Here is a 15,125-nt window from a genome sequence, read left to right as displayed (position 1 = left end):
TCACTGTATTCCGAATGATGTTTTAGGTTTGATAAAAGTACGCCACCTCACCTTGTAGTCGGACTTGCGTGCTGGTGCAATGAGGGCACGGTAGAAGAGTAAACTCTTCAGCTTGATGCATGGAATAATCCGTACTGGCAATAACAATCTTATTGCCGGGATGCCAGGTCTCCTGAACCTCATCCTGGAGGTTTAGCACCACTTGGTCCACCGCATCTACTTGAAAGCCCGAGATTGGGAAGCCTAAGAAAGGAAACGTCTGTGTAAGCTCTCAGTCGTACAGGAGTGGTCCATCGATGAAAAGGTTTCTTCAGCCGTCATGTGTACTTCTTTGAAGGTGTCGGACGTTTCGCTTCTTATCCAACATGCTTCGTCAGTGAACTAAAGTCTTACTGGTAGTTTCGGCCCTATAGGTAGGGATATATATAGGGCCGAAACTACCAGTAGTACTTTAGTTCGCTGACGAAGCATCTTGGATAAGAAGCGAAACGTCCGACACCTTCAAAGAAGTACAGATGATGGCTGAAGAAACCTTTTTATCTAGGAACGGAAAATAATAAACTTTCAATTTCGAAAATGGAATGACGGGTGATTTATTATGCAACATTTTTTTCGGGTTACATCACAATAAAAGGAGAAAGGAAATTAATGTTTAACCAGGTGTGGATTTGTACAGTCGCTTTGAATAAAGCTCTCAAAGGTAACGTTAGGTGATTTCAAAGTCTCGTATTTGTCATAACGATACGGTCACAAAAGGCTTAATCTCAGTCGGTCATCTGACAGGGATAGGGATATATATTTTTCATTTTTTATTCATCTCCTTCAAATACAGTAAAGTCTCGTTATATCGTTATTCAAGGGAGTCCGAAAAAATATCGATATAACCGGGACTATCGATATATCCGACCCTGTTTGCATGTAATTTTCTCCATGCGTGCATAGAAATAGTATCGATATAACCGGAACTATCGATATATCCGATATCGATATAACGAGACTTTACTGTAATTGATGATGATAAATAGAGATGATAAATAAAGAATTAATAATAATCAAATAATTTCGCGCATTCTTTAATATCTGAAAAACAATTCACAGTATAGCGACGATATTCTCTTTGAAAAAAAAGCTACGGTTCGACACAAATATACCATTCTCACCGTTCTTCCACTCGCTATAAGCAGAGACGGAGAAACGCACGCCGTTGACGGTGGTGAAGTTCCGCCTTGCCACAGCTCTCCCTCCAGTGTCGTGGTTTTCGTGTTCCCTGACGTCCTCCGAGCATGACGCGTTACCGCCGCCCACCACGGAGACCAAAGCCCATGCTTGCCTGCAGCGATCCGGTCGAGGAGGAAAAATGGTTTTAGTCTAAAAATTAGGAGCTGATAAAAACTGTCATCACGTGTGACGTCAGAAAATATGACATACGAAAATGTCAACCGCAAAAGAACCGGGAACTGATTTGGGGAATGTTAGCAAAGTCCTATATGTTGCATACAAAATATACAAAAAAGACCAACCGATGCCTGCGGACAGGTTGTGTCCATAATTTGTAAAATGACTTAAAACATTTTACAAAGATTCCACCGCATATAGCTATTTTTTACGTTTTAGGGCTCACGCTTAATATTCAGGAAGTCTTGTTTTCGAGTTAATGACGATCCCATACGTGACGTCACGGAGGGAACGCCCCTGACCAAGAAAGCGACACACAATGCATTTTGGGTACTTTTTTTCATCTGAAAACACAGTGTTGATGGCGAAATTAGAAGGAAAAAAGTACGTAAATAACGTGATGGTGAATCGTTGTGTGTCGCAGCCAATTGCGGTAACACACAAAAAGAAGGTGTAAATTGACACAAATTCCCAGCGGACAAATCAGCCCATTTCCAACGGAGCTTGTGCGTCATTTGTGCATTTTATGGGCGCTACATTAGAGTCCAGACGGCTCGAATTGATACGGAAGGACTTTTCTTAATCGATTGCAATAATAATAATAATAATAATCCATTTAATTTCTAAGCACCTTTCAAAACTCTCAAGGATGTCATCAACTATGCCTTTGGAGGATTGTTTATGAATTAATCCAGGCAGATTTTGATTCTTTCAAAGCTTGACATGGAAAAAAAAGCGGTATATGTTGGTAAAATAACACTATGTATTCATTAAATCCCATCTCAAAACCCACCTATTTAAAATCGCATTATATATGTAATTTTATCTCCGGTTATTACACTCTTACACTTATTTAGAATTTTATCTGTGGTTTTATTCATGTGCCTGTTTCGTGATTGTAAAGTGTCCTTGAGAGCTTTGAAAGGCACTTATCAATAAAATGTATTATAATTGTTTATTGATTTATTTATGAGGATGAAAGTGGTACAGTGCATCCAATATGCACAGAAACCGGAACTGTCGGGGGTACCACACTGTACTGTCAATTGGAGAGCTTCCCGGTGGGGGGTTTGGGAACAACCTTTCACCTCGCCACACTGTTTGCAAATAGTGATAAAAGCACAAGCAGGAAGTACGAGGGAGAGTGCAAATGGCACACTTTTCCCTTCGGCCTCAGCCATCGGGTGATCTTCACAGCCTTTAAACGACCTCATTATTGCTTGGGTGTGTGAAAGTGAGCAGTACTCTCCCGGGAGACAAAAACATTAAATACAAAAAGGCCTACTGAAGGACAGTCGACTTTGGTTTCCAAAAAGATGTTGGGGTTATTTTCTAGCCTCCATTTTTTTTCTCAGCAGTTTTATTTTGAAATACGAAGCAGAATGAAATTATTTTGTTGAAATGACCCTAAAGTCATGACACACTAAGGTTTTGCTTGCTGGCTATCTTCCCATATATGACTAAATTCCTCCCCTCCACCCTTGTGGAGCCCCCCTGCCTGTCTCAGCACGATGGGGGACAGAGCTTCCATCCGCTCTGACCCCAAACTCTGGAACTCACTTCCAAGGTACATTCATAACATCGATTCTCATCCCACCTTCAAATCCCATCTCAAAACCCACCTATTTAAAATTTCATTCTCTGTGCAGCTTTCTCTTGTTTTACAATCTATTTAGAATTGTATTTATTATTGTATCTATGCTTGCCTGTGACTGTAAACTGTCCTTGAGAGCTTTGAAAGGCGATTGAAATAAAATGTATTATTATTATTATTATTATTATTATTATTATTATTATTATTATTAGATAGATAGCTACCTATTAACTAGCTGGCTATCTAGATAGCTACTTATTAGCTAGCTGGCTATCTAACCAGCTACCTATAAGATATCTGTTATCTAGCTAGCTACCTATTAGCTAGCTGTTATCTAGCTAGCTACCTATTAGCTAGCTGGCTATCTAGGTAGCTATCTATTAGCAAGGTGGCATTCTAGCTAGTTGGTTATCTCGATAGCTACCTATTAGCTAGCTGGCTATCTAGCTAGCTATCAGTTAGCTAACTAGCTTTTCTACTTGAGTTATTCCGGGTTGAGTACACGCTGGCGCGTGTTGCTGCCGCTGCTCACCCACAAAAAGACTTATCCTGTGACTGTAAAGTGACCGAGAGAGTTTTGAAAGGCGCTTATAAATGAAATGTATTATTATTGTTATTATTTAAAGAACGCAGCTCCACAAAATGGATAGCTTGTGTTGCCGTGACAGTCCCAAGCTATTTATATAAGTGTTCCATTGTCCCGTTCGGATCTATGAATTGAAATCCTGAAAGATTTCTTAACTTGAGTGAGACTTTGAACCGCAAGCTGTTTAATATACGTCAGCTGGAGAGAGTTCCTATCTGTCAAATCCACAGGGAGCGGCGGTTAAATCCCTTCGATAAATGCTAAAAGATTAGAAAATGAGCAATAAGCAGTTTCTGGGTGTCCACAAACACACACATGTATCATTTTAACCATTTTGAAGCGGTGTGATGTGTATTTCAGTGGATTTCCACGAAGACCCCTATGTTGGCTCGAGACCATGGGTTGAAATGTGACACAGGAGAATCTGGTTTAGCGTTTGACTCGTCCGCCAAGAGGCCACCGAGCAGGCCGGGATGGCTCCAAATATTTCTAGAGTATGGCGAGACTCACACTGAAAGAAACATTATGTGCTCGTCCCAATCCCAATCGAGCAATTTGAGTATTTACGTCAACATTTTTTGTTCTTTAGGGATAGGGAAGAGAGTAAGAGACACTATATTTACTGATGAGCTTTTTTTTTTGTACAAATCATGCAGACTTTACGAGTTTAACCTTGATATCAGGCGTGTGCTTCCCTTTCCTTGCCGAGAGCGGAAATTTTGAGAAAACAGGATGAGAAATGCCATGGAAATTTTGAAGAGTAGAATTCCACATAGGAGCATTACTGTACAGTATTCCAAACAATAAAGCCCAACAGAGCAGTTGTTTACGTAGTAAGGTGTCAAAAGAAGAATGTTTCAACATTAAAAAAAATGGAGTCTGAAATGAAGTTAGCTGCTGTTAAAACGCTATATTATTATATAAATCAATATGTGTTGTATTGTATTGAAGGGACCGATAGAAATAAATACTCCTAATGACGCATATAACACACATAATAATAAATAATAATAATAATAATAATAATAATAATAATAATAATAATAATAATAAATTACATTTTAAGCGCCTTTCAAAGCTGTCAAGGACACTTTACAGTCACAGACAAGCATAGGTACTATAATAAATAAAATACAATCACAAATAGAATGCAATAAATAAAATACAATTATAAATAGAAACAAGAGAAGACCAACAAACAAACAAAATCTTCTCTTTATTTTGTTGTATTTTATTCAATTTAATTAGTTCATTCGTTTTTTTTTATGTTATTGTATTTTATTTGGTTGTATTTTATTTATTGTATTTCATTGCATTTTCCAATATTTTCCTTCTCTTTATTTTATTGTATTTCTTCTAATTATATTTTTTATTTTATTGTATTTAAAGGACAACCAACGTCACTTTTTTGTTTTTTAACTGACATCAGAAAAACGTTTTATAGCATCCAAAATACCCAAAACACGCAGTATGATATTTTTAGTCAAATGCAAAACATGTTTGCAATCGATTAAAGAATTATATGTGCCATTTTGAGGCAACATTGGGGGAAAATCTCTCACCCAAAAAAAGAGGCACAAAATGGCGACCTCCAGTGGCCGCCTCCGCTCCCACAGGCTGATAAATTCCTTACATGGAGCTTGGATGCCCTCTTCTGGCGGCTTTTGGGTGCAACACGGTTCTCAGACCAAACATGTATAGCAAAATACATTGACGTGATGGAAGGACTGCTACAATGTGTCTTTTTTCGGTCAGGGGGTGGTCGTTTCGTGACGTCACGTACGGACTCGTCACCAACTCTAAAACAAGACTTCCTGAATATTCAGAGCGAGTCTTAAAACGTAAAATATAGCTATATGCGGTGGAATCTTATTAAAATACGCTCAGTAGAAGTCATTTGAAGCCATTTCACAAATTATGGACACAACTTGTCCGCAGACGTCGGTTGTCCTTTAAATTTATTGTATTTAATATTTAATTTTATTGTTTATTGTATTTTATTTTATTCTGAAGGGACTGACAGAAAAAAAACAATCATCCAAATGTCACGTAAGATAGTAGCCTGACACACTCAAAAGACCAACGAACAAATTATTGCCAAGTATGTAGAACACACAAGGAATTTGTTTCCGGTAGAACACGCTGCACTAGTATCATCATCAAAAAATTGCTAAGTGGCACTATACAGTTCCATTTTGGCTACTGTTGAAAGAGTTCAAAGAGTTAATGGCTTGGGGGAAGAAGCTGTTTAAATGTCTGCTGGATTTGGTGCGCCAGGATCGGTAGCGCCTGCCTGAGAGGAGTAGCTGGAAAAGGTGGTGGGCAGGGTGCGGAGGGTCCAGTAGGATTTTCCGCGCATTAGTTTGGATTCTTGTGTTATTGTATTATTTTTATTGTGTTTTTTTTTATTTTATTGTACTGTATTTTATTTTATTTTATTATATTTTGTTTTATTGTATTTTATTTTATTTTGTTATACAGTAAAGTCTCGTTATATCGATATTCAAGGGAGTCCGAAAAAATATCGATATAAACCGGGACTATCGATATATCCGACCCTGTTTGCATGTAATTTTCTCCGTGCGATATATCCGATATCGATATAACGAGACTTTACTGTATTTTCTTTTATTGCATTTTATTTTATTTTGAAGGGACAGAGAGGGAAAGAAAATCCTCCTAACGACGCATATGATAGTAGTCTGCCACTGAATGGCTTCATATTTATCTTCTACATAGTGTATTTTATTGTATTTAATTTTATTGTATTTTATTGCATTGTATTTGTGTAGTTATTTATTTATTTATTTATTTATTTATTTATTTATTTATTTATTCAGTTATTTTTTATTCAGTTATTGATTTATTGAATGTTTTTAATCCCATAGTAAATTCAGTACAAACCCAGCACGCCCCCCCCCCCACCCACCTGTATTTGAGATCATAAACGTATCTGCTTCCAAGCGTCTCCTCAATGGCCTTCTTCGTTTCCTCCAGAAGACTTTTGACGGCCGAGTCTCCCACAGCCAGCGTGACAATGCGGCCCGCCGGCAAAGTCCGCAGCAGCTGGGTGAGCCGGCGACTGTCATTACGGGATTCGTGGGTGTCGTAACGTTCCCTGAGTAAGATGTCGGCAGTGTCCTGATCGACCACACGCAGGTTGATGCCTCGGCTAAAGTTGCGCTGGAAAGTGTCACCCCCCGTGGTCAAGCCGGAGGCAGGTACGCTTTTGGTCAATAGAGACCAGGAGACTCGTTCTGTGCCGTGAAGCTCCAACGTTCCGCCGCTCATGACTGCGATGAACTTGCGGCCAAGATCGGGTATTTCAGGGACGTCCTTGCTGTCGGAACGCCCCGTTAGCGCGATGGCTGCGTGGGAACGGTAGCGACATTTCGCCGCACCGATGTGAAGGGCTGCGCCATTTTCAATCAGGATATGTCCCGTTCTCAAGGTTATGTTTTTGGAGCCGACAGCATCGTCTGCAAACACGACCCGACCTGGGAACAAACGGAAAGTTGGAGTCTTGAGTTCACCGAAATTGGATTGGATTCGCCTTTATTAGTCTCGCAGTGGAGAAATTTACATTTCACAGCAGGAAAGCGGTGAAAGTAAGAGGAAAGCAAAGGAAGAAGTAGAAAAACAAAATACAGGAGTTGCTGTAAAGGCAGCCACTCTAGCGGCGCCATTTTGAAGTGACAAAAGAAAAAATAATGTATTAATTCGAGTATAACGCGCAAAATTTTCTACCGAAAAAAGAACTCGAAGTTTGGGTGCGCGTTATAAACGAGGCCAGGGAAAAAAAATCTTAAATATATTTAATGGACAACCGACGCCTCCGGACAAGTTGTGTCCATAATTTGTAAAATCACGTGAAATGACTTCTACTGAACGTATTTTAATAAGATTCCACCGCATATAGTTATATCTTACGCTTTAAGACTCGCGCTGAATATTCCCGGAAGTCTTGTTTTTGAGTTGGTGACGAGTCCGTATGTGACGTTACGAAAGGAACGCCCCTGACCGAAAAAAAGACGCATTGTAGCGGCCCTTCCATTACGTCAATGTATTTTGCTGTACTTGTTTGGTCTGGGGACCTCGTGTTGCACCCAAAAGCCGCCAGAAGAGGGCGTCCAAGCTCCATATAAGGAATTTATCAGCCTGTGGAAACGGAGGTGGCCACAGGAGGTCGCCATTTTGTGCCTCTTTTTCGATGAGACATTTCCCCTCAATGTTGCCTCATAATGGCACAGAATACATTCTTTAATCAAATGCAAACATGTATGCTTTCCTCTTCAGAACTATTTATCATATTCATAACTGGATGTGTAACAAGAAAGCATATTCTCCGAATCTGAAGACATTGTTTTGATTCTCCAGCGGTTGTCCTTTGAAGGACAACCAACGCCCCCGGACAAGTTGTGTCCATAATTTGTAAAATCACTTCAAATGACTTCTACTGAGCATATTTTGCAAAGATTCCACGGCATATAGCTATATTTTACATTAACTAAAAACCTACCATGTGCCTTATAATCTGGTGCATTTTATATTTGGAAAAGGTTTTAAAATATGTCATTCATAGTCCGGAAAATATGATCATTGAAAGTGTGTACAAAAACGTTGCTCAACATCTGAGGTTAGCTTCCCCGTAGGTTTCTTACCTCCTGATTGGATGGTGAGTGAACGGAAAGTAGCAGGAGACTCCAATCGAAAGAAATCTCCCTTCCTCACAACAATGGCCTTGTCTGGCTGGTGGCCCGGGTTCCAGTTACTCAGGGACGGGTTGTGATCCGGACAATTCTCTGAAAAGGATTCAGGGTAAAGTAGCCATTAGAATGTGTCCTCCCTTCCACATATTACATATAGAGCACACAACGAATTGATGAATCAGAATCAGAATCATCTTTATTGCCAAGTATGTAGAACACACAAGGAATTTGTTTCCGGTCGAACACGCTGCACTAGTATCATCAGCAAAAAAAAATGCTAAGTGGCACTATACAGTTCCATTTGCACATCAATATTCTCTGGGTCCTGCAATTTGAGTGAAAGTGACAAAAACCCTGGCACTGGAGTGGACACATTTTTTTGCACATCGTCTACCAATAAATGAGTTAACTACAATACCAAAGAGTCCTATTTAATTTTTTAATTAAAAAAAATATGAATCATGAGTGTTTTGTGCGAGGCCGGAACGGATAATTGTCTTTTTCATTCACCTCAATGGACAAATATGATCTGAGATACAACTGTATTTTGGACAACCGGCACAATTTCAAGCTTAGATAACTTCAGACCCAAATGAATTAGAAATTAACTCTTTTTGCCTGATGAAAGAAGAGATTCTAAGGTTTTTAACGCTGAATTGAAGGTTTATGTAGTCTTAAAACTCAATATTCTATAGGTCCAAAATTCAAGTGACAATGACAAAAACCCTGGCACCTGAGTGGACACATTTTTTGCACATCGTCTATCAGTGAATGAGTTAACTACAATACCAAAGAGTCCTATTTATTTTTTTAATGAAAAAAAATATGAATCATGAGTGTTTTGTGCGAGGCCGGAACGGATAATTGTCTTTTTCATTCACCTCAATGGACAAATATGATCTGAGATACAACTGTATTGTGGACAACCGGCACAATTTCAAGCTTAGATAACTTCAGACCCAAATAAATTAGGAATTAACTCTTTTTGCCTGATGAAAGAAGAGAGTCTAAGGTTTTTAACGCTGAATTGAAGGTTTATGTCGTCCTAAAACTCAATATTCTATAGGTCCAAAATTCGAGTGACAATGACAAAAACCCTGGCACCTGAGTGGACACATTTTTTGCACATCGTCTATCAGTGAATGAGTTAACTACAATACCAAAGAGTCCTATTTAATTTTTTAATTAAAAAAAATATGAATCATGAGTGTTTTGTACGAGGCCGGAACGGATAATTGTCTTTTTCATTCACCTCAATGGACAAATATGATCTGAGATACAACTGTATTTTGGACAACCGGCACAATTTCAAGCTTAGATAACTTCAGACCCAAATGAATTAGAAATTAACTCTTTTTGCCTGATGAAAGAAGAGAGTCTAAGGTTTTTAACGCTAAATTGAAGGTTTATGTAGCTCAATATGTAACTCAATATTCTATAGGTCCAAAATTCGAGTGACAATGACAAAAACCCTGGCACCTGAGTGGACACATTTTTTGCACATCGTCTATCAGTGAATGAGTTAACTACAATACCAAAGAGTCCTATTTAATGTTTTAATTAAAAAAAATATGAATCATGAGTGTTTTGTGCGAGGCCGGAACGGATAATTGTCTTTTTCATTCACCTCAATGGACAAATATGATCTGAGATACAACTGTATTTTGGACAACCGGCACAATTTCAAGCTTAGATAACTTCAGACCCAAATAAATTAGAAATTAACTCTTTTTGCCTGATGAAAGAAGAGATTCTAAGGTTTTTAACGCTGAATTGAAGGTTTATGTAGTCTTAAAACTCAATATTCTATAGGTCCAAAATTCGAGTGACAATGACAAAAACCCTGGCACCTGAGTGGACACATTTTTTGCACATCGTCTATCAGTGAATGAGTTAACTACAATACCAAAGAGTCCTATTTAATTTTTTAATTAAAAAAAAATATGAATCATGAGTGTTTTGTACGAGGCCGGAACGGATAATTGTCTTTTTCATTCACCTCAATGGACAAGTATGATTTGAGATACAACTGTATTGTGGACAACCGGCACAATTTCAAGCTTAGATAACTTCAGACCCAAATAAATTAGAAATTAACTCTTTTTGCCTGATGAAAGAAGAGATTCTAAGGTTTTTAACGCTGAATTGAATGTTTATGTAGTCTTAAAACTCAATATTCTATAGGTCCAAAATTCAAGTGACAATGACAAAAACCCTGGCACCTGAGTGGACACATTTTTTACGCATCGGCTGGCAGTGAATAAGTTCATGTTGGTCATGTTTACTTGGTCAAAAACTGCATTTTTAAAGGATCCATAAGGCTTACCATCTAAAATATCCCCACTGGTGAGACTCAAAATGAGTATGAGGCTGAGGAAGAAAACTCCCATGGACACCCCGAAACAGATGAGCGTGTTCTTTCTCAGCTGGAGACTCTGAGCCCGCTCCCGACGCTGGCTCTCCTCCGACAAACTGAGGTTGGCTTGTCGCTGCGTCGGCACGCCATGAGGTTTGATGGGCGGCGGCGGCGGCGCCGCTTTAGCCGGCGGGGGCGAGCGGAGCGGAGCCACCCGACCGGGGACGTAACCCGGCGAGCGCTGGTGATTGCCTTTGGGGGGAGCGGCAAAAACCGGGAAGCGGTTGGGACCATCATTTGTCGGCATGGTCGTTACGTCGTCGGCTAACGCTTGCAGTTATCTGAAAGGAAACAAATACACAGAGCGTGGTGGGGAGGAGGTTCACGCAAACAATTGTCATTCAACACTGCCATGTTGTAACGAATGAGTCACGTCGTTGGAAATATTTTTTTTTTTGGGGGGGGGGGGGGGTGGCAAAGAGAAGAAAAATATGGAATGTTTTTGGAATCGGGTTTGCGTGAACGCTTAATTTGAGTGTTTTTTTTTTTTTTTGCGTGTGAACTGAATGAACCCATCGGATGGAAATGTATTTTTTGTGGTACAGTGATACCTCGGTTTACGAACTCCTTGGCTTACGAACTTTCCGGTTTACGAAATTTATGAACATTTTACCTTGGCATACAAACTTTTTTTGGGACATACAATGAGTGATGTGTCGTTCGCGAACGAGCTCCTAACAACAAAATGGCAGCTGACTGTTTTTGTCCTCTATTCCCCGCCCCCAGTCTTCGGTTAAAGCCACGTGATTGGTCAAGAATGCAGCAGTGAGGGGGTGGGGGTTACAGAGAGAGACAGAAAGAGAGTGAGGCCGTTAAACATTAAAGAGACAGGCAGACGACAGAGAGAGAATGAGAACATGGATAGGAAACAGTGACATTTGGACTCGTTTCAACTTTGATAGTTCAAAAGCAGAGTATAGACTGCAAGGTTAAAATATCCCATCAATCAGGCTCCACACATAACCGGCACAAGTCATCTGTACACTTGCAAAAAGCTATCAACCCAGCTAAACAGAACACAATTGATGAGGAACTAGGTAAAATTATCGCAGAGAAAGCACCTACGAGGGATCATTCCTCAAGATGGTGAAAGACGAAGGCTATGTTCCTCATTAAGTGTTTAATGCTGATGAAACCGGCCACTCCATTCCATCAAGCCATAAACGACCATCACAAGGGTAAATAAATCGACTTTATTGTATAGTACAGTTTATTTCTTTCACTATCATGCCATAGCACATTTATTATACGTAAAATAATGTATATTTTGTGTAGTTTTAAGGCTTAGAAAGTAGAACATTATGTTTTATGGGGACCTGGGAACGGATTATTCTCATTTTAATGGTTTCCTATGGGAAATTAATTTTTGGGATACACACTTTTCACCTTACACACTATCTGGGAACCAATTAAGTTCGTAAGCCAAGGTATCACTGTAAAGAGTGAATCAAGACTGTTAGGCGGCTATCATCGGTTTATGACAGAGTACCATTTCTTTTGTGGTGACACAGATTGCGGTTATAAGTGTTATGCAAGTCATCTTGCGCCATGAGCTGAAGCAATTAAACATTTTAAAAGGAGTTCTTTTACTTATTATCAAAGAAAATCGTTGAATAGCCAAAGAAAAAAGAAAAAGCCTGTCTATCGACAGTTCTTGGGCAGTTAGCCATGGCTATAATAGCTTATGTATGAATGTGCTTATGATGGCTTACATCAGGGATGTACAAAGTTCGGCCTGAGGGCCAAATGTGGCCCATGGTTAACTCATTCGCTGCCATTTCCGATTTTTTTCGGGTTTTGGTTTTTCTTGTGTGGAAGAGGGGGTGCCGATAAACCGCTGGTCAGACCTCTTCTGACCAGATCTTAAGTGTGTAAAAATGTCATTTCCATTCAAAAAAATTAACTCATTCACAACCATTTCCGAATTTATTCAGGAATTGAAAAGCATGACATGGAGCGCCATTTCCGAATTTGTTCAGGTTTTGTATTAATAAAAGAAAAGCGCTGGTCAAACCCCTGGCAATGTTTTTCCCTCCCTTTTGTACAGGTGCCCCCATTTCAAGCTCAGATAACTCCAGACTCATATAACTTAGGAATTAACTATTTCTTTATGATGAAAGAAGAGAGTCTAAGGTTTCATACGGTCCATTGAATTTTTATGTACGAGACAGTCTCGTTATATCGATATTCTCGGGAGTCAGAAAAAATATCGATATAACCAGACTATCGATATATCCGATCCTGCGGCATGTAAATTTTCTCCTTGCGTTCATATAAATAGTATCGTAATAAGCAGTACTATTGATATAACCGATATCGATATAACGAGACTTTACTGTCGTCCTAAATCACAATATTCTGTGGGTCTTGGAATTCAAGTGACAATGACAAAAAAATACTCTGGCACTGGAGTGCACACACTTTTGCACATCATCTGGCAGTGAATGAGTTAAGAAAGTTTGGACAGCTCCGAAGCTAGTAAAAATAGCAAATAATATCGCACTTGTATTTGGTTATCATGAATCTACACATCTATAGTAACATTTCGAACAGTTTAATGTCAGTATTTCTTAAGTTTCTTCAAGTCACAAGTTATTTCCTTGCTAACGGCACCCTCTAGTGGACGTGTAATGAATCACACCACACTCGTAGCGGTGGATTGATTCAGACATAGCACGACTGAAGACCTAGAGATGACGTGCACGGCCCGTCATTGCTTTAAAGTAGCACAAAGTGGACCACGTTCACACGCATGTTAGCAAACACATTGACATATTAAGCGGAGAGTCACACACCTGCACACACAAACAGAAGCAGAGATGATGATGATGTTGCAGAAACAAAAATAAAAAAGGCCCACGGCAAAAAAATTCAAGTGACATCACCTCCCAAACTTGAATGAACAGAACGTCGGCAAAAAAAATGGGAATCAAAACGCTGACTCTGAACCAAAGACGCTTGTACTGCAGTCAGGTATGGTCACATCGTCACTAACTTCATTTAAGATGTCGTTCAACCAGCCGGTGGATAGAAAAAGTCTACACACCCTGTACAAAAGGGAGTTTTTTGTTGTACTGTGATACCTCATCTCACGAACTTAATTGGTTCCCAGTAAGTGTGTGTAAGGTGAAAAGTTCGTCTGCAAAACATTTACTTCCCATAAGAAACCATTAAAAATGAGAATAATCCGTTTCCAGGTCCCCATTAAACATAATTTTCTCCTAAATAAGCCTTAAAACTACACAAAATATACCTTATTTTATGTATAATAAATGTGATATTGTCATGTAATTAAAGAAATAAACTGTACTGTATAATAAACTCATTTTATTTACCTTTATGATTGGCCGTTGATGTAGTAGCCTCTTGATGATATCAGAGTAAAGTTGCCGTGCTTTCTCACCGATAATACCTTCACTCACACTGTCCCCTGCTAGCTGCTTTTCGTTAATCCAAATCAATAGAAGTTTTTCAATCTCTTCTATTGCCTGAGATCGTTGCTTAGACAACACAGAAACACCCTTAGGCACACGTAGCTTTGGTCGACTGGTACATACTGGTACATGGACGCTAAGTCACACAAATGCACACCTCGTTCGTGTTTTTCGATGATCTCCTTCTTCTGATCGACCGTAATTTTCTTTTGTGTCCTCTTCATTTTAACACTTCCCTGTAGTGGGATCTTTTTTGGTCCCAGCTGCGTGTTTGCTTTCAACATTTAGCTTGTAGTCGACGTGCACGTTCCACCACGATGTCCCTGATCCACTGGTGGAAAGACGCTTTGATCCTCTCCTCTTTCATCTAGACCTGCTTCATGTCATCACAAAGAGGGTACAGCAAGTGTCTTTGTTTTGTCATGTTGTCTTTGTGTTGTCATATTAATGGTTATTTAGTTTTTTTTTGTTGTTCTTTTGACTTCAAGACGGCGCCGCGAGAGTGGCTGCCTTTCCAGCAGCTCATGTATTTCTTTTTTCTAATTTCATTCCTTTCATCACTTTGCTGCTGTGAAATGTAAATTTGTCCACTGTGAGACTAATAAAGGCAAATCCAATCCAATAATAGCAAATGTACTCCACTCGATAACAAACCACATCTGCACTTTTAAAAAAAAAGGGTGACAAAAATTAGTCCGCCAGCCACCGTGGCGCTGTTCGATCGTGTGGTTCGGCGTTCATCCGCCGAAAACTAGTGCGCCAGGCACCGTGGCACTGTATGTTTTGGTTCGTCCGCCAAGACTAAATGTTCACGAATTTAATGTTCGTAAGGCGAAATGTTCATGAGCTAAAGCGTTCGTAAGCTGAGGTATCACTGTATTTAAAAAATAAAATAAAATAGACCAACACCAATCATTTCCATTTTTTTTTACATTCAGGTACTCTATCACTAGTACATCTCAATTATGGATAACACCCACGATATATGTTT

General features: G+C 39.4%; 1 protein-coding gene across 1 annotated transcript in view; it reads right to left on the bottom strand.

The window, feature by feature from the left end:
* cemip2 (cell migration inducing hyaluronidase 2) overlaps positions 1-15,125 on the bottom strand; it is a 45,421-nt gene that overhangs the window by 28,500 nt on the left and 1,796 nt on the right. Inside the window, exons 2-6 of the mRNA XM_088993642.1 lie at positions 10,611-10,981; positions 8,237-8,377; positions 6,505-7,072; positions 1,161-1,330; positions 52-243 (exon numbers count right to left, since the gene is read on the bottom strand). Coding sequence (XP_088849768.1) covers positions 52-243; positions 1,161-1,330; positions 6,505-7,072; positions 8,237-8,377; positions 10,611-10,947 — 1,408 coding nt within the window. The 5' untranslated portion in view covers positions 10,948-10,981. The remainder of the gene's footprint in view (positions 1-51; positions 244-1,160; positions 1,331-6,504; positions 7,073-8,236; positions 8,378-10,610; positions 10,982-15,125) is intronic.

Source organism: Hippocampus bargibanti, linkage group LG04 (assembly GCF_051943395.1).
Source record: "Hippocampus bargibanti isolate YZ-2025 linkage group LG04, ASM5194339v1, whole genome shotgun sequence".
In the NCBI taxonomy this organism is placed as follows: Eukaryota; Metazoa; Chordata; class Actinopteri; order Syngnathiformes; family Syngnathidae; genus Hippocampus; species Hippocampus bargibanti.
Note: the sequence above shows the minus strand (reverse complement) of the source record. Positions and strands in the feature narration are given on the sequence as shown.